This window comes from Cynoglossus semilaevis, chromosome 14 (assembly GCF_000523025.1).
Source record: "Cynoglossus semilaevis isolate Cse_v1.0 chromosome 14, Cse_v1.0, whole genome shotgun sequence".
NCBI classification, from domain to species: domain Eukaryota; kingdom Metazoa; phylum Chordata; class Actinopteri; order Pleuronectiformes; family Cynoglossidae; genus Cynoglossus; species Cynoglossus semilaevis.
This window is the reverse complement of record NC_024320.1, coordinates 16098609-16124334: the sequence shown is the minus strand read 5'-3', so window position 1 is coordinate 16124334 and position 25726 is coordinate 16098609. Positions and strand designations below refer to the sequence as shown.

Sequence of the window (25726 nt, the reverse complement as noted above, 5' to 3'; positions counted from 1 at the left end):
ACTGTCTATGTGACCAACGCTCAGAGTGTTTACATGAATGGTCGATAATAGTCCAGGTCTGAGGTCCAATGTCCGACTCCTAGAGACCAGCTGAACTTTAACAAATCTTCCAAATCAGATTCATCTAAAAAAAAAAATAAACAAAAAGGAGAGGAGAGTTAGAAACGTAAGACTGGCCAAAATAATGATTACAAGAATGTCTGGATTATTCTAAACATTAAAACAAACATTTAGCATCTGTGGTCAGTTTAAAATGGCTAAAACACATGAGCCAGATGAGGTTCAGCAAGTAAAAAGTACAGCAAGTGAACTAGGGATTTTTTTTGTCAACCCAAAACATGTTCAGCATCTCGATGTTGGTCATTCAAAAAACAAACAAATAACATTTGGTAACAGGATTTAGTTTTCTGAGAGGAGGTCGTTAAAGTGGCATGGCTTGACTTTAGACACTAATGTTACATTGTATTTTAATCATGAGGAGTTGTGTATATAAATCATTCATCACTAAAGATTGCACATCGGACAGTCAGTGGCTGCTGTGGTGAAATGGTTTACTTCCCTGTTCCAGTTCTGTGGATGAGTAAAATGGAGAGGACTAATTTCCCCTGTTATTACATCACTCACACTTTGTTTTGTCCTGTTTATAACTGAGGAATGACAAACATTCATTTCATCACAACAGTTTCACTTTTAGTAATTTTTTAGGAAGGAAGTTGCATAAATGCAGTCAGCTGACTTGGTCGGTTTGACGTGTCAGCGTCCTGATTTCTGATTGGTCAGTAGATGTTGCTCATTCGTAAAAGCAAGCTATGTTATTATCGGAAGTAAGCCATAGGCGTAAATGCTGCATCGTTTTTAACGTTTTGAACGGTGAGTTGGACCCGTTTTTACTCCGTTGTTTACTTTTAAAACCGTTGTTTCTACTTTAAATTTTCACTTTCACTTTGCACTCACTTTGAAGAAAACGTAACATGCAACGTGTTATATTTTTGTTTATAAATTCAGACGACGTTTAATTACATCAAAGTTAATAACATAAAAATATGTTTAAAGCCGATTCAGGTTCTGTGAGAGTCATTTATGGGTTTTTGATGATTTATTAGTTCAGTCTGTGACGTAGAATAAATCAGTGGTTGATTAGTTTTATCCACAGTTTACCTACATATATCGTGAAGTTTTTGCTGATATCAACTTTTATTGAAATGTATTTTTTTTAAATAAAGTATTATAAATATAAAATATTGATGACGGTACAGTGTATTGGGTTTTTTATCATGGAACCTCTGTTGTTCTGACGCCCTCTGGTGGATTCTGGAAGAACGACCGCAGTAGTGCGTGGGGTCTGTTTGGTTTTAACTTCAAAACATTTTTAAAAGTCAAGAGAGGGGTCTTCACGATTGTTAAATGGACATCGCTTGTGTTTTGTGTCGTGGTTCCATGTTTTCTGCGTAAGATCACTTTTTAGCTTATCGGCTATCATCCCCGTTAAATAATCACTAGAAAGATCCAGAGCTAAAAGAATGTAAATGTAAAAAGAATGAAAGTGCTGCTAAATTAATAATTCTTTGTAATATTTATACAAAGTGAGGAAGACATAGTCACGAGACTAACCAGTTAACTAAAACCAGTTACCTAAAAGTATTATTAGAAGGATGCATATTAGCTCAAAAGTTAGAAGCTAGCCCAGAAGACTCCTAAAGGCTGCGTTATGTAACAAAACATTATACATTAAACGCATTTAATGTTGATTTGGTCTTAACCGGCAGATGGCGTATGTTTCCAGCACAGTGCAGAATTAAAAGCATCATGAGTCGCAGCAAGGATGAAGAGATGGACAAGTGAGAGACTCTCTCCAAACTCTGACCTCAGTTTATGCTCAGTAAATACTACAATTTATGTGTGTGTGTGTGTATATGTGTGTGTATTTATGTGTGTGCTTGTTTGTAAACACACAGACCGGACAAAGCTGACCCTGAACTCAGCTGTGTTTCCTTCAGATGTGACCGCTCCATGGAGGATGTCATCAACTTCAAACATCAACCTCTGTTTAACAAAAAGTACATTATTATTATTATCATGATTATTATTATTATTATTATTATTATACTTTTACCTTTATTAGTTTACATTCACAATACATTTAAAAATTGTAACATGAAGAAGCATTCATATTTTATAAATACAATATATGCTTATATTTTATATTTATAATAGATTAACATAAATATAAAGATGTAAACTTATTTTACACTTTATTGTATTTTTTATTTTTATTTTTTATATATCATGCATTTATTATATTTATATCTAAAATCTTTGTAAACATTTTAAATTGTTTGGTTTTCTTTCAGAGTCATTCGGTTTTCAGACCAGGAACCACATCAAGTACCAGACCCAGAACCATTTGAGGAACATAGCTGTGTTAGGAGTCACAGGTCGAAGGCTGAACCACTGAGTTTTAAATATGGAAGCTGTCCTTCTGAATTCAGGTCTTTAGTTGTTATGTCCAACACTTATATATATACACTGTATATATGTGTGTGTGTATGTATAAATATAAGGAAACCTTTGGTTTCCTTGTGTAGTGTGAAGAATCTGAAACCTGAATTTTCTAGTTCTTCTGCAGGATCCAGGAACAGCAGCAGCATCAGCAGCAGCAGCAGCAGCAGCCTCAGCAGCATCAGCAGCAGCAGCTTCCAAATGACCTGGACTCTGTCTTCACGGTCAGTATAGGTAATAAATGCAATAACCAGCAGGGAGCTGTCATTGTCCTGACCACACCGTATATGTTGCAGGTGCTTCAGCAGAATATCTGCATGTTTGCCAAAAATGAACTGAAACGGATGCAGAATGCTCTGTTTCTGGATTACCCAGAATACTGTGGTAATCAGAGGGCGATAGAGCAGGAGGGAGTTCTGGGCAGCTTGGAAGAGGAGCAGAGAAGGAGGATGAGTCGAGACGCTTTCCTCAAGATTGTCTTAGACTTCCTGAGGACCATGAAAGAGGAGAAGCTTGCTGAGCGTCTGCAGAACAGTAAGATCACACCCAGATCCATCACTTTCAAACATCAAATTCTGATCACCTCTAGGTTTCAGAAGTCACTCTTGCTTTGGTTTCTCTTCCAGGATCTCCTGCCATGTGCCAGCCTACGTTCAAGTCCAACCTCAGAAGGAAGTTTCACTGGTTATTTGAGGGTGTGGCTAAAGCAGGAAGCCCCACCCCTTTGAATAAGATCTTTACTGAACTTTATATTGCTGAGGGCGGGACAGAGGAGGTGAACAAGGAACACGAGATCCGACAAATTGAAATAGCTTCAAGGAAACGAGACAGACCAGAAAGAACCGTCAGGCACGAGGAGATCTTCAGTCCTCCGCCGGGAAGAGCAGCACCAATCAGAACTGTGATGACCAAGGGAGTTGCTGGTATTGGGAAAACAGTTCTGACCCAGAAGTTCACCCTAGACTGGGCTGAAGACAAAACCAACCAAGACATTGAGTTTACCTTTCCGTTCACCTTTAGGGAGCTAAATGTACTGAAGGAGAAAAAGTTCAGTTTAGTGGACCTGATCCACCATTTCTTCACTGAAACCAGAGAAGCAGGAATCTGCAGGTTTGAGGACTTCCAGGTGGTCTTCATCTTTGACGGACTGGACGAGTGTCGACTCCCTCTGGACTTCCACAGCGCTGAGATTCTGACTGATGTCACCAAGTCCACCTCAGTGCAGGTGCTGCTGATAAACCTCATCAGGGGGAACCTGCTTCCATCTGCCCGTCTTTGGATCACCACAAGACCTGCAGCGGCCAGCCAGATCCCTGCCAACTGTGTGGACGTGGTGACAGAGGTCAGAGGGTTCACCGACCCACAGAAGGTGGAGTACTTTTGGAAGAGGTTCACAGATGAGGAGCAGGCCAACAGGATCATCACCCACATCCAGACCTCACGGAGCCTCCACATCATGTGCCACATCCCTGTTTTTTGCTGGATCACTGCCACAGTTCTGGAGAACACATTGAAGAGCAGAGACGGGGGAGAGTTGCCCAAGACCCTGACGGAGATGTACATCCACTTCCTAGTTGTTCAGTCTAAGCAGAAGAAGGTGAAGTACGATGGAGGAGCTGAGACAGATCCACACTGGACTCCAGAGAACAGGACCATGACCGAATCTCTAGGGAAACTGGCTTTTGAGCAGCTGCAGAAAGGAAACCTGATCTTCTATGAGTCCGATCTGACAGAGTGTGGTATCGATGTCAGAGAGGCTTCCTGGTTCTCAGGAGTCTTCACAGAGGTCTTCAAAGAGGAGAAAGGACTGTACCGGGACACTGTCTTCTGCTTTGTCCATCTGAGTGTTCAGGAGTTTCTGGCTGCTCTCTATGTCCATCTGACCTTCATCACCTCTGGAGTCAATCTTATGTCAGAAGGACCATCACAAGTTAAGAGGTCAATGGCTTCCGGAGACATACCTGACCTGAAACATCTGCACCAGAGTGCTGTGGACCAGGCCTTAATGAGTCCAAATGGACACCTGGACTTGTTTCTCCGCTTCCTCCTGGGCCTTTCACTGGAGACCAATCAGAATCTGCTACATGGACTGTTGAAACGTACAAAGATCGATTCAAAGAACTGTCAGGACACAGTTGATTACCTTCAGGAAAGGATCAGTGAGGACCAGACCACAGAAAGAACCATCAACCTCTTCCACTGTCTGAATGAACTGAACCACTCTTCTCTGGTGGAGGAGATACAGAAGTACATGGCGTCAGGACGTTTGTCCACTGACCATGTGTCTCCAGCTCAGCTTTCAGCTCTTGTCTTCATTTTACTATCATCAGAGAAGGACATTGATGTGTTCGACCTGAAGAAGTACTCTGCCTCTGAGGAGGCTTTTCTGAAGCTGCTGCCGGTGGCCAAGAACTCCAAGTCTGCAGAGTATGTATTTTAGGGTTTTCTACTTGATAACAGAGTAAGAGTTGGGTTCTTCACATTCTTCACATTTTTTAAGTCAGTATCAATTGGACTTTAAATTAGGATTATTTCTGACTTCTGAAGATTTAGATAAATTAGAGTCTACACTGAGGTCTGAGAGCCAGACTCATGTCCTCCCTCTAGTAGAGACTTGCATTTCATTGACACTGAAGACATTATGTTTTTTCTGTTTCTCCAGTCTGAGTGGCTGCAACCTGACCAGGGAAAGCTGTGAGGCTCTGTCCTCGGTTCTCAGCTCCAAGTCCTGCACTCTAAAAGAACTGGACCTGAGCAACAATGACCTGCAGGACTCAGGGGTTGAGCTGCTTTGTGAAGGACTCAAGAGTTCCAACTGCAAACTGAGGACTTTGAGGTTTGAGGGACTCATCAGATACGCTCAGTCACTCATGGTTTCAGTATTCTACTGTATATGAATGTGTTTGCTGTTGTTTTTGCAGACTTTCAGGTTGTCTTCTAACTAAAGATAGCTGCATCTCTCTGGTCTCAGTTCTGAACTCTGAAATGACTCAGCTGAGGAACCTGGATCTGTGCTACAACTATCTAGAAGAATCAGGAGTGAAGATGCTGTCCACCAAACTGAGGGACCCCCAGTGCCGACTTGACACTCTGAGGTACTTTGCATAGAGTTATTCTAATACAGAAGGATGGATTTAGGTTCAGACCTTGGGGCACTGATGTCTGGTGGGGTTCAAGGCTTGGGTGCAGGTAGGGGCCCAAACCCAGACCCAGGTATGGACTAGGTACATTGACAGATGGAGGTATAAACTCCATCAGTCTAATGACTGGAAGTAGCAGCTCCACAATCTTTGACTCAGCTTCTCTTCTTCTTCAGGGTGGAGCCTGGAGGTCTTCCGTGGATGACTCCTGGTTTCAGGAAGTGTAAGCATTTCTCTTTTTTATGATGTCATCTCTGTGTGATCACATGAAAGCTGAATAACTCGTGTTCTGCTTTCGTTAGATTCCTGTGCACTCACCATTGACGTCAACACGGTTTACCCAAAGATCCTACTGTCAGACGACAGCAGGACTGCAACCCGTGTGGAGGAGGAGCAGCCGTACCCCGACCACGAGGACCGCTTCGACCACTGGCCTCAGCTGCTGTGTAAGGAGGCTGTTGTTGGTCGGTGTTACTGGGAGGTAGAGTGGCAAGGGAAGGTGTACGTCTCTATTAGTTACAAAGGAGTGAGACGAAGAGGGGATGGAGACGAGTGTGAGTTTGGGTGGAACCAGCAGTCATGGAGCCTGAGGTGCTCTGAGGGCCACTACTACATCTACCACAACAACAGACACACCTCCATCTCCTCAGACTGTGTCTCCCACAGAGTGGCAGTTTACGTAGACCAACCAGGGGGGACATTGTCCTTCTACAGGGTGTCCTTACAACAATGGGTTCACCTCTACACTTTTAAGACCACCTTCACCGAACCTCTGTACCCAGGGTTCGCTGTGTGGTGGACTGGTTCTTCGGTGTCCCTATGTCCACCTTCGGCTCCTGCTCCTTTGTAAAACTTATTTAAGGCTTTTGTTTTTATATGTGTGTGTCATATGTACTGTATGTGTATTTTTATATGGAACCATTTTATTTTATATTAACTATTTATTGAGACTGATCTGATTGTAACTACAGAGTGACGTGTCATTGTCCTTAAACACATCTTTGTAACTGTAAACCAGAGGATGAAGTTCACATTCTTAAACCTTGGTTGTTGGTTGTTGTTTTTTTTTTGCTCCTTTAGTGTTTTATTTTAATTCTTTTTAATTTCTTTATTAATTACATTTGTATTTATATTTCCTTTTTATCTCTATTCATGCTATATTATTGTCTTTATTTAATAAAAATGTCATATTGCTGAACAAAACAAATATTAATCCTTGTATATTAAACCCTATTAAAATCATTTTGAGAGGAAAAAGCAGTGCAATTAAAGCCACAGTGCCAATCACATCCACCAGGTGTCGCTGAAATGTTAGGCACGAAAAGTCAAACAATGTATACTTTAACTCTTTAACTTTTATACATAATATATACGCGTTTGAACTGCTTTAATTTTGTAAATCCAGGACCGGAAATACTCTGCCGTGTTTTAGCTTTATGAAAAGAGAGAGAGAGAGAGAAAGGAGACGATATAAAAGCACATGCGCCGACGTCGTCTGTAATAATGTTGAGAAAAAAAGTACGGCGGAGCTGTGCGTGACACAAGGATATTGAGGAATATTCCCGCCTGTGGATTTTCAGTTTTGTATGTTTTATTTTTTGTAGATGTAGATATTTTTTCAAACGCTCGTGCGCACATTCACGAGTTTATCTACCGTCACCGTGTGTTTTCTCTTAAATTAACAATTCTCCAACAGTTGTATTGTTTTTGCCTGTGTGTGCGTCAACAAACCGGCGAAGATGGACGTGTTGAGTGGCGCGAGGACGGAAGCGTTAGGAAAAGTGACAGGTGGTGTCGAAGGTGAGTGTCAACTAATTGAGACAAACAAACAAAGAACTTTTGGCTTTTGCGAAACAGCATTGAGCGTAAAATCGTTAATTTTTCGGCACACTATAAAATCGTGAACAAATTATTCAAAGTCAACAATAAAACAATCGCCTCTTTGTAGCCGTTTTCTCGCAGGTGTCATTGCTTTCGTTGTCGCTCTTTCTGTCTCTGTAGTTGTTTTTTTGTTTCAGTCCGTTTATTTTATTAATTTATTTTTTTGCCAAATCATAATAACTTAATTTAAATTGTAGCGAAAACGCTAATGGTTATCCAATATAGCGTACACCTCTGGGGTGCTGAATATGGACCTTCAGACTTCTTCAGTTGGACTTCCACCAATGTGTTTTGGTTAATTAAATAAATACAAATAAATTCTCTATAAAAATAAATTTATCAAACGTCAGAAGGATTTGTCTGGCAGAAATCCAGTTTACAAAATTGCAGCAAAAGGAGTCAGTGTGTGTGTGTGCGTTTTGTCTCGGTGTGTGTGTGCACGCGCTAACGTCTCCTGTCCATCTATCAAACTGCCCTCACACACACACACACACACACCCACACAGCTGTCCTTCAGTACTCTGGAGATAAGAGTCGTTATTGAAATCTCAGCTCCCTAACAAGTGTGTGTGTGTGCGTTTTGTCTCGGTGTGTGTGTGCACGCGCTAACGTCTCCTGTCCATCTATCAAACTGCCCTCACACACACACACACACACACACACCCACACAGCTGTCCTTCAGTACTCTGGAGATAAGAGTCGTTATTGAAATCTCAGCTCCCTAACAGCCATCAATTACTCTCTCTCTCTCTCTCTCTCTGTGTGTTTGTGTGTGTGTGCTGAAGAACAGATAAAGCACGTTTCCCAAGGAACTAATAATCCAGCAGGGAGAAAAAAAAAACCAATTAGTACTGACACACACACACACACACACAGGAGATCAAGCATTTTAAATGTTAAACGATGTAAAATAAAAACAACAACAGAAAAAATAGAATCTCTTTTTATTTTTTATCAGGCCTAATATTAATAAATATAACTCAATCGCTCTACTGTAAAGAACTTGGACATTATTATATTTTTAAACATTTCTCTCTCACACCAAAGAAATATGTGTATGATTTTATCTCACAGATTCTTGTGCTCATCACCATCAGAGGTAGTCACCTGTCTCTAAGGAGCCGTGACTCCTTGACTTGTGACTCCTTTGTCAGGTGGAGAAGGGAGAGGTCTAAAGAAGTATAACTACTAGGGTTCAACCAGAGACTGATGAAGATCCTCAGTTGAGGAACGAAAAGTCTTTCAAACTCAAACAAGAAGTCCAGTTACTTACATCAAAACTCTGTGGAGGTCATGACTCTTCAACTGATGTTTTTTCTTTTTTTGCAGGGCGTCTGGGGTCAGTCTAAGAGACAGGTGAACAAGTGCTGGACAACCCATGTACTGTAAACCTTGGTATGACTGTGTGAGAGGATCCAGTGGAGGTGCTGTATGCTCTAATCAGGACTCCAGCTGTACACCTCCCTGGTTGGTTGAAGATAAGAAGAAGACCTATGCAGACGGACGTCTTGGGGAAGAAAACTTTGCAAGGTACCATTTCTTAGCAGGATTGGGACCTCTTTGACAAACGTATTGTTTTTTTATTGGGTGCTAAACTGTGTAGATAATTTAGAATAAGGTTCTTTGAGTGAGGTCTTGTTTTAAGTAATTTATTATTTTTATAGTCTCTTACTTGGACTGTCTTTTTTTGCAGGTGGATGCTAGTACAGCTTATAAGATGAACCCTCTAGCTGCACTCAGCATTGACCAGACTGCACTGGCAGAAAACCTCCACCATCATGGAGGGACTTTCTATCATGGTATCCATCCTCTCTCTGGTGAAAAGGCCCAGACACCTTGCACGTCTCACCCACCTGGCTATGATCTTCTGTACAAATCTGATGTAAATTTGCTGGATAGTCAGAAGCCTCCTGGTGGGTTTGTTGGATTATATAAAAACTCATCACCAGGACTGCAGAAACCCCTAGTTGTACCTGTCACAGGAGGTAATAATTACTTAATGGACCAACCAATTCCACGTGGTGATAAACAGTTAAAACGTGGTCTGAATATTGCTGGGAGTTTCCCGAGATTGCCGTGGATCAGTCAATATGCTGATTCAGCAATGTACCCCTTCCTGGACATGGCATACAATGCATCTTTTTTTACCCAGCCCTCAGCTTTCCTCCAACAGCAGCTGGCATACCAGACTTTATGTCCTTCAGGGCCAGGAGGCAACACACCGAGAGAAGACATAATGTTTTACCTGCCCTATTATCCTGTGCCCCATATTTCCTCCCTGCTAGGTCCTCCTATCAGGATCTCTACGGCAACCGAAGCTCCCGTTGTCCTTTCACCTCTTCCTCACAATCAGAGTGATATTTTGGGAGGGGTCGGCACTCACGTACAACAAGAACCTTCTGCCTTCAGTACTAGTCTCAAAATCCACCAGGAGTCCCAGTCACTCTTCAAAGAGCAACAACATGGCAACAGTAGCCAAAATCAACCCTCTTCCTTCAAGAGCAGTACCGGCAGTTCTAGATGCACCAGTGTTCCTGTAAATTGTTCCACCGCAACATCATCCACAGAGTCATCTTCTGTTTCCCATCCTCCGGGCTCTCCAGCTCTATCCATCAACAACCCCACTAATAACCTTCATACGTCTGTTTACAGAAACCAATCACTTTCAGTCTTTCAGCCATCTTACATGACCAGTGAAGACCTCACATGCAGTACAAAGACCAAAGATCCCGACTCTGATTTGTGTAGTTCAGAGAAACAGACATTACAGCACAGAGTGACACTTCACAAACAGAACAAAACCCATGAAGAAAAACCTGTGGATCTGTCTTCTAAAGAGTTGGAAAGACGTTCAAGTGATTCCTCCTCCAAAATGAAAGCCTTGACCAAAATGGACTATTTGCCAACATCTCAATATGAGCCTCTGGTAAGTCAGGATCTGCGCTTACAAAAAGGACTAAGCCCACATGAAAATGCACCATTACGTTCCCAAAATTGTTTTGAAACAATCAGTCCTCTGCCCTCTTCTTGGGTTGTTCCAAGTCCTTCTTCAAAGGTCTGTTTAGGCAACAGCAACAAATTGCAAGAGAACAAAAACAAGGGTGTCGACCATGTTTCTCATCAAACACCTAAATCTACAGTTCAGATTAACCACCTCAGTCCTACTTCTGGAAGAAGACCTTCTGCAATGTTACCTTCCACAAAGTCTAAAGCTGAATGTTCTCTAGTCCATCACACTGATTTGGATGAAGGTCCTGTAAATTCCAAAAAACATCCCTCCACCTCTGGCAAACATTTTGCCAAGCTAGAAATGTCAGAGAACCAAACTCATTTACAACAGCAGTTATCACAATTAGAAAATCATTCCAGACAAGTATTTTGTGATTCCTATCCTCCTACCACTTTGAGCTGTGTCCCATATTCAGTTGCAGAGAATAAGTCTCTGCAAGGCATGTCCAGTCCAAGTAAAGGACCTGTCTATCTTCATCAGGCATTTCTTGGTGGCAGTCACTTCTATCCACCACATGTATCACCAGACCACGGCTTTAAACATGCTATAGCTCCCTGTCCAAAATCCCAGGAATTAAACTCAAACCCTACGTCAATCTACCCAGACCTTAACACCAAAGACAGGAACCAGGAAAAGCTGGAAGATGAAGTCGGCTCCAGGAAGGAATCCCTAAAGACTTCTAGGAAATGTGTCAGTGGCCCAAGAGATGAAACAGTCTGTACTGACATGGTGGGAGATGAGACTGAAGAATTATTTCTTGACAAAACTGGAGAAATATTGCCAAATCCACCAAAAATTCCTCCTCCAAGTCAGTCTGAACAGAAGCAAGGATCAGGACTCCTGACTTCTCAAGTTAAATCTCCTTATCACAACTCTGCCTTATACTCTCCGTTTACAGATAAAATCCCAGAGAAGATCGAAGGAGAGGAGACTCCACTTAGTTCAGCATTGGACATTCCAGAAGAGCAGAACACGGGCTGTGCCCGAACCTGTCTGCAACAGTTTGCTAGAAAACGAAAAGCTGAATCCTGTATTGAGTCTGTGGTCTTCGAAGGATTGGAAACACATAGCAAAAGCAGTATTTTTGGTGAAAAAAGAGTAAATAATGCATCCCAGTCAAAAGGTTTGGTCATAAAAAGTGATGACAATAAGGAGAGCCCTGCAACTAATGGACAGCTGCTGCTTCCTGTCAACACGGAAACGTTTTCTGGTTTAAACAATGTTGTGGAATCGATGTCTACAGTCACCAGATACAAAAGTCCACCGTGTGCTACCACCGTTGGTTCAGATGATCCGGTTTACACCAGTATGGACATGACAAGTAGAACTTTAAGACCCCAAGTCCCATCTTCTGACGGTTCTAAACCCATGGCTTCATTCATGAGGGCTCCACTCTGTGTTGGCATCCTAAAAACATCTGTCTGTGACACTCGCCAAGAAAACTGTCAACATTTTCTCAACAGGAATTTTGTAGAACCTTTTAGCCAAAGTCAGTCTGTGAGGTCTCCATCTTGTGAATCAAAAATTCTCAGTGACCCAACTAATGTGGCCCAAAACAATCCTAGACTAACCAACTGTGAAAACCAAAATGAAAAGACCAGTCCTGGAGTTCCTGTGTGTGATTTAAGTGATTCAGTTTGTGCTACAATGGACGGTGAGACTCACTCTACTAAAAACAACCAGATATCTGTCAAAGACAATCCTAGCGTTACCATGTGTAAAAACAATTTTCCACAGAGCCCGAACTGTCAACACTTGGCTCCCAGTGGTCCAGGCCAAGAAGGATTTAATGGGAAACCGACAAATCTAAAAGTAGAGCTATCAATTACCACCAAGGATAATACATCAAACAAGAGTGACCACTTAGTTCCTACCTCGTCCAACTCTGGACATGCAAAAGAAGACATCTCATGCTGCATGGACGAAGCAGAAGAACTTGGCAATAATAGGGCGCTCCAGTCTGGCCTTAACAAACACGTGGTCACTGACTCTGGAGATACGGCTGACAAACTAAAATCAGTGTCCTCAGAACTAGAAGAAGACTCTAATCAGCTGATTGGAGAGCGTAAAGCACTTCCGGTAAGACCCTTTGAATCATTAATCAATGATTTGTGAAAAAAGAAACACAAAATTCCCAGAGGCCACATGGGCTGCACATACCTAAAACACAGTAGTAAATTAGTGTGCTAGATTTAGACCTGTGTGGACCACATGTTGATGGTAAAAGGCACAACAACCAAGCAGACTATTTTCTTGTTTATTTTTTAACTTCTCCAGCTCCACTTCCCATTGCTCGAGACATTTTGCGGTGTATACGGTGGCTCAACGGTGGCTCCAACCACTGAGATTCACTCATGTACAGCCTTGATTCAGCAGCAGCGGTGGCTGCATCGGATGGATTTGTAGATCATTTCATGGACCATTAATCTTTTAAATAGGTTTGTGGTCAGTGCAGTTTGAAGATGGTTTAATAGAGCTGGGTATCAACTAGTCAGGTACCAGTGGTTACTGTGATGCTCTCAGCTTATAAATCGCGTTCACCAGTGAAAATATAAATATGATTAAAAATGGAAAAACAACACTCCCTCTTCACCATCTGCACTACTTTACTCATCTTGATTTTTTTTTTTCAATTTCTCAATATGTGATCATTTTTTCTTGAAAACGTAGGGATTGAATGCGAATGAACAGACGTAGGGTTTCATTATTAAAAACTAACTTTTTAAATCTATGAGGGGAACTTATTACCATTGGTGGAGTAAGAAAGAAAACTGTGGTTGTGTTTTATTACTATTCACAGTCTGTTACTAACTAACATGTCCTCTTCTTAATGCTGGTTGAGCTAAAACTGAGGTTTTTATTTAAAATATCAACTTAAACAAATGTGCTCACAAAACAAAAATCTTGTTTATTTGAAATTTTCTGTTTGTGTCTTTTTTATTATCATTTTAACAGAATAAATTGTTGGATTTCTCTGAGCTGGAGCTGAAGGAAAGAGAAGGAAATGGAGGAGGGATAACAGAAGCAGCAGAGGAGAAGCAGTTGGTAGACAGCCAGAGGGAGGAAGAGGAGGAGGAAAGAGGAGGAGAAGGAGAGCGGGACCACTGCCAACTGAGTGACGATAAAAGGCACGAAGGAGGAGGAGGAGAACAAAGTACCTCTGCTGCAGAGACTCAGGGAGGTGAGAGGAATCCAGGAGGTTGCTGAAACCTGGTTGTAAAAATAAGAAATATTTTACCCAAAAATAGTATATAACTATAATTTAAAGAACCCTACTGATTAAAAAAAAATAGGAAGAGATATACATACACTAATTAAAAGTTAGTCGAGATATAGTTAAATTTCTAAAACATTTTAAAAGCCAGTGAAAATATGGAAATGAAAAGTTTTTGCCTAGGGTTAGCAAAACATCGACACAATCTGGCCAACAATAAAAGCTAAAAGAAAAGGCCTTAAATTAAAGCAGTTAAAGAAATATAAAGCAAAAATTAGGTTAGTCATGAACAGAGAAAATATTAGAACAAAATGAAACAAGAAATGAATCTAAAATAAAGCCCAAAGCTAAATACTTGCCAAACACAAAGAGAATCCATCAAAAAAAAAATTAAGAAAAAATGTGACTACAACTGAGGAAAAGGAAGAAAAGAAAAGGTATCTGTAAATAATCTATACACCTCATCATTTGACGTTTATTTCTGTCAAAGTGTAGGGCAGCTAGCATTACAGAAATGGTTTTATGACAGTGATATCCTGTGTTTTGGTTTTTCAGGTTCCCAACCTACCAACACCATCAGCTTTCTCCCTGATCCAGTCGATCCCTGCCTAACTAATGGAGATTTTGTGGGGATGAACAAGGTGGAAGAAAGTGGAGAAGAAGGAGCTTTGAAGACGGTGGAGGATGAAAAGAAAAAACAACAGCATCGTCTCCAGCAGCAGCAGCAGCAGAAGTTTCCTCGCTCCATTGGAAACCTTTTCAAGGAAAAGTGTGGTGTTACATTACCGACTTCCAGTCGGTCCAGTCCCTGCCCGACATCAGTGAACTGTCGAGAAATCTTCAGTCTGGAACCGTTTCACAAAAGCAGCATTTTAAATGGGAGGGGCAAAAGACCCCGGGGGGAAGAGCCAACCAAGGACCGTCCGGAAACTACCTCTGAGAAAATCAGGGCTGTTAATGGTATGTCGTTTGAATTATGTTGTAAATGATTGAATTCACTTTTCATTTAATTTATTTTAATTTACTTCCAAAATAATAAGGGCTGAACAATTAAAAAAAAGCAACCTCAAAATTCAAAACTCTTAAATTGTTTTTTCTTTTTGAACTTTTGAATTCAAGTCATTCATCTCAGTAATTAACTTGTGAAGATTATGAAATAACATTTTTTAACACAGCCAGAATTGTGAGAGACTGTAGACTGATTAATATTATTAAAGGACGAGGAGTTCAACAAAGATTTGAAAGCAAGAATCAACTCATTCTTCAAGCCACAAAGTTCTTGACATATTCCATATTAATAATTCCATCTTCTGGGTTAGTCGCAAATAAAAACATATACATCTACCTGCTGATATGACGGCTCCATTTTTTAAGTTCAGACAAAACTGGATAATCTGTCAGTTTGAATGTGCACCCTGTGACACTTCCCGACCAATCACTGCTCTTCTTTACAGCCTCCACTCCAGGTGACGTGAAGAAGCTGAAGGTCTGCATTGAACTGAGTGGCCTCCGACTCAGCAGGCCTCTGCTGCCCGAAGACATCGTCCGGTCGCAACAACCTTCCAGAGAGAGGTTGGCAGAGTCAGCGACAGACATACTGCCTGTGAGAGGAAGGTCAGAGGTCAGCAGAGGGTTTGGAATCAGAGACAGACCCAGAGGTAAAGACAAATACCCTTACCATGTGAACAAAATGACATGTGATTTCAGTGGTTTCAGTTACAACATGACCAACACCAGTCTCAACAACACTTAAACAGAATACTTTTTCACAAGCAGCAGCACCACAACTGTAGCTGCACTGTTTTTTGGGTCACTGTGAAGTGACCATTGAGTGACCCCCACCCCACCCCCTCCCAGTCACCATGAAGGCAGGGCTGAGCTACTGCTGAGTCGCTGTCTTGTTGCTGAGTCATTGTTGGATAACAGTGTCTCTACCAGTCAAACTGTGTTACTGTAAGTCACTGCTAAGTCACTGGACTTTTTTGTTGTTGATGTTATTGTTTCTATCATTGGTATCATTTAAGCCTGCAAATCATTTATCCATGATAATAATGATAAAAAACAATCTTTCTATCTTTCTCTCCCTCCCATTTTTTTTTTCCGGGTGTCATTTCTTCTTTTATCCTGGTTCTCCTCTCTTTTCTACCTTTGCTACCATTGCTGAAGCACATGAATGGAATAACATCAGCGACGTGTGCGTGTGTGTGAACTCCTTGACACTGCTTTTAATGTATTTATTGAACGCCGCTCCATGCTGCGTTCACTGTCTCCGTATTTTCTCCTCAAGTTGTCCTTGATTCTCGGTACTCAGTAAACAGGAAAAAAATTAAAAATACAAAGAATACATATTATAAATATAAAATGCATTTTGTACATGTTATGAAGCGTTATAAATGTTATGTTGTAAATGTTATGTTATAAATGTTATGTTATAAATAAGGATGTTAATATTATCGTCCAATATTAGCATAATTATATGATATCGGCAATTATTGTTATGGGTTTTTTGGTCGTGAAAACCTGATAACCCAATGGCCAGGTTTTGCCCAGATGATGTGACCTCAAAATAGTTTGAAAATGAAAGTGAATTATTGTCAATGTGACTCACACTTCAAACAACAGCATATAACAGTTTGGGTTGGTTTATGGGCAAAAAGTTATTATCAGACATCCCTAGTTACCAATGTTATAAATGAGGTGTAATTGTACGTTTAGTCACACCAAACCATACAGGACAGGACATCCAGGATAAATACACACGTACTGAAGACATTTTGGTACAAAACATGTCATTAACAACTATTATCATGAAATTATTAATTAATTAAGTTCACTTTAATGATGTAGATGGTGTTACAGTATGAATTACTTGGTCCAAATATATTCATTAACCACAGCACTTGTTTACTGTTTTATATAAGTATGTTTTAAAGAAAATATGTATTTTCTATTAATACACGCTTATTTAACATTTAACTTGTGCTCATTTGAATATGTGGCTCTACTGTTTTGTTACTTTTTCATAGGGGGAAAATATACGTATAAATATATATTGTATAAACAGATTTACAAGAGAAATCTTGGACCATGTCACCCATCCCTTCACACATACAGTGTATTTGCTGTGTCTTTGTATTCTGTTCTTAGAACAATACTGTTTAGTTATAAAAGAAACATCGGTGTGTGTGTGTGCGTGTGTGTGTGTGTGTGTGTAGGCTGATGAATAATTCAGCAGGTGGAGGCAGCATCATTGTGGCTGCAGTTTGTCGGCGTGTTTGTGTTTACATGCATCTTGGGGTGTGTGTGTGTGTGTGTGTGTGTGTGTTTGTGTGTTGTTTCCTGCAGGCGTCTGCGATTGAAAGCAGAAAACTCTCACTCTCTTTCCATCCCCCATCATTTGTTACCTCTTTCGTCCGCTCACTCACAGCTCCAATCACGGGAGGAAGTTGTTCCTTTGTTCCCCTCTCTCTCTCCCTCTCTCTCTCTCTTCCTCTCTCACCCTCTCCCCATCTTAATGTTTTTTCTCTGGGGACTCTGGTGTCCTCTCACAGTGTATTTGTGTAATTGGACCAAAGCTGTGAACGGTTGTCCCCTGACTTGACCTTCATAGGTTCGTTTGCATTAACTCTAGAACGTGTACATTATCATTTGACGTTTGATTGGGACACAATCAAAGCTGCTCAAAAGTAAGTCATCTGCAGAAATGAACTTAAAATACACCATTAGTTATTAACTTTTTGCAAATACACAATTTTGAATACAAAAGTGAGTGAGAGGAACCAGAAGAATCCAGACCTGAAGTTAGTTCCACTGGATAAATTAGCCTGTGTCTGTATCAGTCTGTGTTGGAAAGCAGTAAAAACTCAAACACCAGTGGATTTGGCTGACGTTGTGTTAAGAGGAATGTAAATGTCATTTTAGGAAATTGACATTACTCATCACTTTTTTAAAATGCAGATTGATGACTGGTGCTAACATTGACAGGACCTGACCTGGATGATTTTGATGCTGCCTCAGTTGTTGTGGTCAGTTCTACACTGAGAGTCACCAGCATAGAAGAGCCTCTGTCTGTGTCCACGCTCTTTACCCACTCTGTTGTTGGCTGAGCTCTGCGTGTCTTGCCAAGGCCACTCTGTCTGTGAATGCAGCCTAACTACAGACAGCTTCTGCTTCAGCCCCGTGTTGTAAACACTCTGAACCTAATTATGAGGCACGCACACGATGTAATCCAGGAAATGCGTCATCAAGTGAATGCATCTGTCAAATCAGTACGCAGAATTGTTAACTAAGCACACAACCAATTCTAAGGAACAGGACCATTGTGGGCCGGTTCTCTACAGGAACCACTATTTAATTTCCTTCCTAGTCCATGTAAATCTCCAAACTCCCCCAAATACATTAAGGAAATAACTTTACCTTTATTTAAAAAATAAAATTGGCATCCACTAAAAAAGCAAGAGAAACAAAATGTCAATGATAAACTGACAATTCCTTTGTTTTGTTTGTTTTTAATCCAGATTCAAACCCAGCTCCATCCACATATCACAGGAATCTGCCCCGATTTCTGGGTAACCCCTACCCCAGGACTCCAGTCTCCACGTCCATGGTCTCCACACCCTGCCTCCAGGATCGACACGAAGAGCAGAGGGATAATCGAAGTGATTCAGGCTTCGTCCGTTCACCGCCACTCCTTCCTTCAGTCCCCTCCTCCAGCCAAATGGATTTGACCTCCACCACGTACAGCGAAGGTGGCACCAAACCGAGAGGCAAACGACCCTACAAGATGAAACATGCAGAAGGAGCTTCAGCCAGAGAGGAGAAGGAAGAAGAGGAGGAGCAAGATCAGGAAGGAAATATAGAAAAGAGAGTGAGTTGGATTCACTTTTACTCATAGTTCAAGTCTGATAAACAAGGAAAACTGATTCAGACCAGGACTGAGTCCAAGTCACTGAGGATGAGGTTCAAGTTCATCTAACGGCTAATAATTCTTAATGAAAAGTGTCCAGTGTTCACATCATGTGTTATTCCCTTCTCCTCAAAGTGCCTCTAGGAAGAACGTTAGTGAGATATTTTTGGTTTTTTTGTATGTGTAATTCCACATATGAACATCTCAGATTGTATGAATAAATCAGACACTGGTCAAATAAATTAACTAAGTTGTAAAATAACAGATGTCCAAAAAATATGTTGGCTACTTTATTTATATATTTACTAATGCACCTAAAGGTTCACAGTTGAATGAACCAGTCAGTTGATGAGAATCAATGAACAGGTTATCTTGGCTGCATCAAACCCTGGTCCCTGGTCTTGAGAATGGACGATGACTCCAATTTTTATTTGATCAAAAAGTCCAACTAAAAGTCAAAGGTGACTCCTTAAGGTTAAAATCAGACTGTGAGTCATTTGAGAAGAAATATAGACTGATTCTTATGCCACAAGAACCAAGAAATGTGTTGATGTTCTGGAGGTAGCAGAGATGAGACCAAAGACTAGACAACTTTCTCTTTGTTTCCTTTTGTTTTCTTTTCTTTCTGTAAATTCACATAATTATCTAGATAAGAGTGAGGAGCTTAATGCAGGACTGTGTGTGGGTGTGTGTGTGCGGTTTGTTTGAGTGCACCAGACTTGAAGAAAGAGGTTTAAGAGGGAGGGAGGGAGACTGTGTGTGTAAGTGCATTTTGTCTGTGTGTCTGTGTGTCTGTGTGTGTGTTGGTAATTGTGTGTTCATGCAATTGTCTGTAAGAAAGTGTGTAAAGGACTGTTTTGTGTGTCCACTGGTGTAAGAGTTTGTGTATGTGCACTTCACTGAGGCCTGTGCTGTTTCAACAGCTGCTGCACCACAGATACCTCCAGGGCACTGCAGAGAAACACACACACACACACACACACACACACACAGTCTGTCTCCCTCTCTCAGTCCTCCTCCTCGTTCTTCAAGTCCGTTTCACTCAAACAAACACAGGTTTTTGCACCAACACACACTCCAGTGTTGATCTTCCAGACAGTTTTCAGATTCTTAGCAGTGAGTTGTTTTTTGTTCTATCGTTGTTGTGACATAACTTGTCACCGTCCTGTCTTTTTGTGGTGTCTTTCTGTTGCCTGTTAGTATGACGTCGTCGTCATGGTGTCGTGTTTTTAGAGAACCATGGAGCTGACGTTGACCTGTTGTTTATGTGCTGTTGTCATGGCAGTGTGAACAAGTGTGTTACTGTTGAATCATGTGCTCATGATTTCAGGTTGAATTATATTCTGCGTTATATTTTTGTACCTTTTTGGTGTGATTGTCCAGGTGGTTGTTGGTGTGATGCCATAAACTTTTTTTTTAAAAAGCATTTGGCATGATATCTGTTGTTGGTACACTAGATGTTGGCCTGTTGTTGGTCCGTTGTTGGTCTGTTGTTGGTCTGTTGTTGGCATCCACACAATTTCCCCTAACTTCAAGCTCTATTTTTTTTAAATCAAAATTTCTCTCTTTTGGCTCTCCGACAGTAAAACACGACCAAAATATCTCTTTTTTTGTCTACAGAAAAATAGAGAATTTTTTTTTCCTAATAAAAAAAAAATTTAGTTTGTAAATATCTAAACATGACCCTGCAGTCTTAAAGCAAAAGTCTCCATCCATTCTTAAACAAAACCATGCTAGTTCACTAAGAAAAATGAATCATTTGACACCTGTCCACACTGACACCTGTCCATCCTTACAGCTGTCTCCACCTGATCCATCGTTCTTGCCGCGGTCCTGCCCTGTCTCACATCGACCTGTCCCTCCAGAGGTCAGACGACTCATTGTGAATAAAAATGCAGGAGAGACACTGTTGCAGCGAGCCGCCCGTCTGGGATATGAGGTAAATGCACTCAAATCACCATGTGCTCTACGGGTGAGGTCAGGTCCAGGTCCAGGTCAAATTCACTCATTCACTTTTGTATATTCTTGAGCATTTTAGGTTTATAATTTTAATAAATTAGCAACTTAACCATCAATTTGACTTAACCAGGTTAAAACTACACAGGAGAGGCTTGTATTTTTAGTTATTTTTGTTATATTTTCCCTTTTTTTTTTATCTTGTTTGGTCAGTTTTGGCTACTAATTTAGAAAACGTCAAGGATTTTTGTTGATTCCTGAGTCTTTTTTTTTTGGACTGAACAGAACAGATTCTTTAACTCTCCCGAAGCTTTAATGGGTTTCCCCATTGGGAAAATAACTTAAAGGTTGCTTCTGGTGTCACAGGAAGTGGTGCTGTACTGTTTAGAGAGTAGAACCTGTGACGTTAACCATCAGGACAACGCTGGCTACTGTGCCTTGCACGAGGCCTGTGCACGCGGCTGGCTGGACATCGTATGCCACCTGATAGAGCACGGGGCCAATGTCAACTGCAGCGCTCAGGATGGAACAAGGTGGGCACTGTTATGCTAATGATTACTGTTCACTTTTTGTACATGTAAACATGTGTATCATCTGCATATGAGAGAATCAGTGTTAGATAAAACACAGGACGTCATTCTGTTCTTTCCCTCCTGGTCAGACCGCTGCATGACGCAGTGGTAAATGACCACCTGGAGGTGGTGCGCATCTTGCTGGCATTTGGGGCTGACCCCACGCTCACCTCCTACTCCGGCCGAAGCCTGATCAACATGACCCACAGTGCTGCCATGGAAACCTTCCTGGAGGGTAAGAATGAGCTAAAGCAGGTTCAGAACGTAGCTGAAGATTAGAGCGAAATCTCTGTTCAGTTCAAACACTCGTTCAAAGGTGAAAGTCATCTGTGAAATAGTGTTTGGATAGAAATATGAAATAAATAAATATGTAGCCAGAAAACAGAATCTATATATTAAAAAAAAAAGCTAACATCTAAGTGTCAGCTGAGCAACATTATATCTAATGAATGTGTGTGTGTGTGTGTGTGTGTGTGATCACTATTCCCTGCCTGTATTTATTCTCTCTCTCTTAGGAGGAGTTTAATGAGGCCTGGCTGTGAATCCCACAACACACACACACACACACACACACACACACACAGAGCCCAGCACTGCAGCGGCTCGACTCCTCCGTCAGAACACAAACACCTGTCTCTGTGCTCCTGTCTTAGTGTGTGTGTGTGTGTGTATTGTCTGCCCTCTATTGTGTTTGTCATTCAACACTTTAATGAAGCTCTCTCTCTCTCTCTCTCTCTCTCAGATTATCTCTCTGACCTCCAGGGAAGGACAGAGGAAGACCCTGGTGTCTTCTGGGAGTTTTACGGCAGCACTGTGTGTGGTGAGTCCACACACACACACAGACACAGACCTGGTGGTAAAAACTAGACCAGATCAGACTGAGCAGATGTGATAAGGTTTCTACACTAATGAGGACAAATGAGACTGAACTCCACTGAGTTCTGTTTGGGTCCTGTTCTCTCTGCAGAACCTCCAAGTCATGGAGGAGTTTTCAACCTCCTGCACGATCCACCAGGTCCAGAGCAGGAAGGAGAGGATGAAGATGAGTTTGAGGACAAGGAGCATCGAGCACGAAGGGAGGTGTTTGAGTTTGAGCTGTCGGATCGACCGCTGCTGCCCTGCTACAACATCCAAGTGCTGCTGTCACAGGGGTGAGTCAAGAACACACGTCCAAAAACAGACACACAACATTGGCTTAAAGAACATCAAGGAGTGATGATAGAAAGACCACTGGGTTAAAGAACCAACCAAACACGAACCAGAACCTGAAGCTGCAGTTCTGATGGAACCAGAGCATCAAGAGTCAGTGCTACAGAACCCACGGCAGAAAGGACTTCACTTTTAGGAAACAGATCCTACAGAACACATGCACTCATGATGTAGACAGACACAAATACAAGTGGGAAAGACAGACAGAGAGAGAGACAGACAGACAGAGACAGAGAGAGACAGACAGACAGAGACAGAGAGAGGGAAGGCAGGACTGAGGTTCTTCAAGACAAACTCTTTCCATTTGTTTCTTCAGTCCTAGGAACTGGCTCCTCCTCTCAGATGTCCTAGGTCGCCTTCGAATGACATCACGGTCTTTCCGGCGCCTCTTCCCTCAGCTGAATGTACAGTGCATCCCTGAGGACGAGTTCTACCGTCAGGCATCTATGTCCCAGCTGCTAACAGGTCCAGATGAGCAGGAACTGGTTTCCTTCCGAGCAGATGTCAAAGACCCTGTAGAGCTGGTGGAGTTCACACCGGAACTGGCTGGAATGCTGGGCTCCTCCCTGGAATTTATTGAAAGTCGCTCGCTGAGCACTTCGCCACCTCCGTCATCACCGAGATTCTCAGTGAGGTCAGCCAATAATCTTCCACAAGGACGAGAGGCACAGAACTCCAGTTCTCCAGTAGTGAACAGAAAACAACAAGGACATCAGAACAATCTGATGGAAACTAAATCAGAAACAGCGATGTGGAAAAATCAACTGCATGGAAGTAGAAACTGCATGGATCTTTTTACTGCGAAACCAAATTTGACAACAAATGCGAGCATGTGGAAACCTGGGGTATTACAAGCCAAATACACTGCAAACTTCACCAGGGAACAACTGCAGCAACGTGGCAATAGTTGCAGAACGAATCACTATGCTCATTCTGACTCTAGGACGGATGCTAACACGTGGGAACATGGATTACAAAGTAAAAGCACAGGAGTTACTAATTACAAGACAGTTAAAAACACCAAGGAACGACAAGAGTCTGGTTGTGTTCCTTACAACTCTACGGTGGAGACAAGAATATGGAAACCACCAGGAGAACCCGGTGGTGGAGTTGGTAATCCAGACTCTAAGAAGAACTCTCACCCTGGGGAACCAAAGAAGCTTAACGACCATCTTGTTAAAACAGCTAACGCTGCTCTGTCTGAAATTAAAATGGACAACAGCCAAAGAGAAGAGCGTGGATCAGGAGTCAAAGGGACTGCAGTGGTTTATGGTTCTGATCTTGACTCTGCGAGGGTTAAAAACACTGTGGAACCTCAACCAACTAGAGACAGTCCTGTCAGGGTGACTTATCATGTTAGATCTGACTTCAAGACAAATACTAGAATGTTGAAACCTCAAGGATTACCAGGTACAGGCACAGGAGTTTCTAACACTCAGACTCACACCTGGAACCTACAAAGAAGAGCTGCATTATCTGCAGGTTCTGGTTTTAGGATGAACAAAAACATCAAATCAGTGACAGGTAACTGCTCTAACTCTGAGGCTTTTGGACAGAGACAACCATGTTCACAGAGCAAAGTTGCTGGTATCACTAACTGTGGGATTTCCTACAGATCAAGGATGGGTGCTGATCTGCAGCAACAACTAGGACACAGTGGTAAACACAGGGGAACGACACACTGTGCTAATTCTGACTGTACAGATATTAACACATCAGGACAGGACGGACTTCACTGTACGAGCACTGGAGATGCTAAAGTTATGACTTCTCACTCAGATTCTAAGACGATCACATCTCCCTCCATCCAGTGTGATGCAGTGGCTGGAGACAAAACTAGGGCAAAACTAACCCAGAGACTCAAAAATCCAACTGTTGTAAGAGCTAACACCAAAGCCAACCTGTCTCTGTCAGAACCTCAGCAGCTACATGAAGATTACACTGGAGACGCCGTCCCTTTAAACCCACATCATGAGTCCCATGGTAAACAACAAAATGAGGATGATGAAATCACAATCTTTGGCTTGGGTTCCAGAGTATCATGTGATGCTAGCGCTGAGCATCCGCTAACCGCACAAAGTAAGAATGGTGTGAACGTCAGGGAATGGGAGGGGCCACAAAGATCTGCTGACGTAACGCAGGTTAGCTCCAGCGACAGTCTCAGAGTTAAGATGAACAATAAGGACAGCGCATGGCACCGGAACCTTGCCAGTGTGAGGGTCAACATCAAGGACCTGGGCCTAACAGTGGGTAGTGTCACGGTCCACAGGGAGAAGAAGAAAGAGGGGAACGTCATCCCGAAGAACGGACGGGTCGAATTACTGTCAGGACAAGTGTCGACGTAAATAAAGAGAGGAGGAAAATCTGTAAATCACCTTTAAAAGCAGGTTACTACATTATGTATATTGCTGTAAATATGACTCTTTAATTTAACAAAAAAAAAACATAAGAGCGACTTTTAATTTATCGGTCTGTAAATATGTAAAAATATCAATAAGTCCTCGCTGCTTGCCAACTTCCTGTTTCCAACTTTTGTACATTTTTTGTATTTTGCATCTTGTCGATAATATATATTTATTGTCGAATAAAAAAATGACCAAATGAAACCGTGTGTTTGCTCCTTGTGTTCTCTTCTATTTCCTCCTCCTTCTCCTTTTGTCCTCCTATATTATTTAACATTCTATGTTCTTATTCTTTCCCTCCTGCTCCTCCTCCTCCTCATTCCCCATTTCTTCCCCTCCACATGTTTCCTTCTTTCTGTTTTTTATCCTACTGGTCTTCACCATCGTCCTGCTTTTCCTTCTCGTTCCTCTTCCTCCTTTCATTAACCTCTCTCTGCACCTCTGTGTTTTTTTTTCTTCTACTTCATCCTTTACTTTTCTTGTTTGTCTCCGACTACTCTGTACTCCTCTTTTTCTCCTCCATCCCTTACTCCTCCCTCATATCCTTTGTCATCCTCCTTCACATCAGCTGCTCCCTGGTTTTCTCCTCTTCCACCTTCAGTTTTCTCATCTCTTTCTTTTCTTCTCCTTTTCTTTTTCCTCCCTCTCCCCTTCGCCTCCTCATCATAATCAGTAGGAAATTGATTTCCTCTTTTTTTTTTTTCTCTTCCAGAAAAAAAAAAAGCGTTGGCAGCCTTGGTACTGAAATGTGAATGTGTGTGTGTGAGTGCAAGTGAGTGTGTCTCAGACAGGGGAAAAAGCAGGCGGGTGATCGAGCAGAAGGGGGAGCCTTGAAACTGTCCCTGATTCTCTCCATTATTCTCTCCCTGTCTGACTCTCCTGTAGACTGCAGCTCGCCCGATCGAACTGCAGTTTGCGGGACAGCTAGTCCTCTTGT

The 25726-nt window shown here is 41.8% G+C and overlaps 2 protein-coding genes across 4 annotated transcripts; both read left to right on the top strand.

Moving 5' to 3' along the window:
- Nucleotides 1–754: 754 nt before the first annotated feature.
- LOC103389831 (NLR family CARD domain-containing protein 3-like) lies at nt 755–6815 on the top strand. 3 transcript variants are annotated; one of them, XM_017038382.2, is made up of 11 exons: nt 755–870; nt 1767–1838; nt 1956–2057; nt 2352–2489; nt 2627–2723; nt 2796–3033; nt 3126–4926; nt 5162–5335; nt 5421–5594; nt 5816–5862; nt 5942–6815. In XM_017038382.2, the coding sequence occupies exons 2-11, from the start codon at nt 1774–1776 to the stop codon at nt 6487–6489; spliced, it is 3384 nt and encodes a 1127-aa protein (XP_016893871.1). In that variant the 5' UTR covers nt 755–870; nt 1767–1773; the 3' UTR covers nt 6490–6815. The 3 variants fall into 3 exon arrangements, with proteins under 3 accessions (XP_016893871.1, XP_024918165.1, XP_024918166.1); XM_025062397.1 differs by having other exon boundaries at nt 1767–1879; XM_025062398.1 differs by lacking the exons at nt 755–870; nt 1767–1838; nt 1956–2057 and having other exon boundaries at nt 2616–2723.
- Nucleotides 6816–10563: 3748 nt separating this feature from the next.
- LOC103389799 (uncharacterized) lies at nt 10564–22643 on the top strand. The gene is made up of 10 exons (XM_025062394.1): nt 10564–12609; nt 13486–13711; nt 14300–14704; nt 15199–15402; nt 18262–18611; nt 20449–20589; nt 20973–21139; nt 21268–21413; nt 21921–21998; nt 22146–22643. The coding sequence occupies exons 1-10, from the start codon at nt 10708–10710 to the stop codon at nt 22331–22333; spliced, it is 3807 nt and encodes a 1268-aa protein (XP_024918162.1). The 5' UTR covers nt 10564–10707; the 3' UTR covers nt 22334–22643.
- The last annotated feature ends 3083 nt before the right edge of the window (nt 22644–25726 follow it).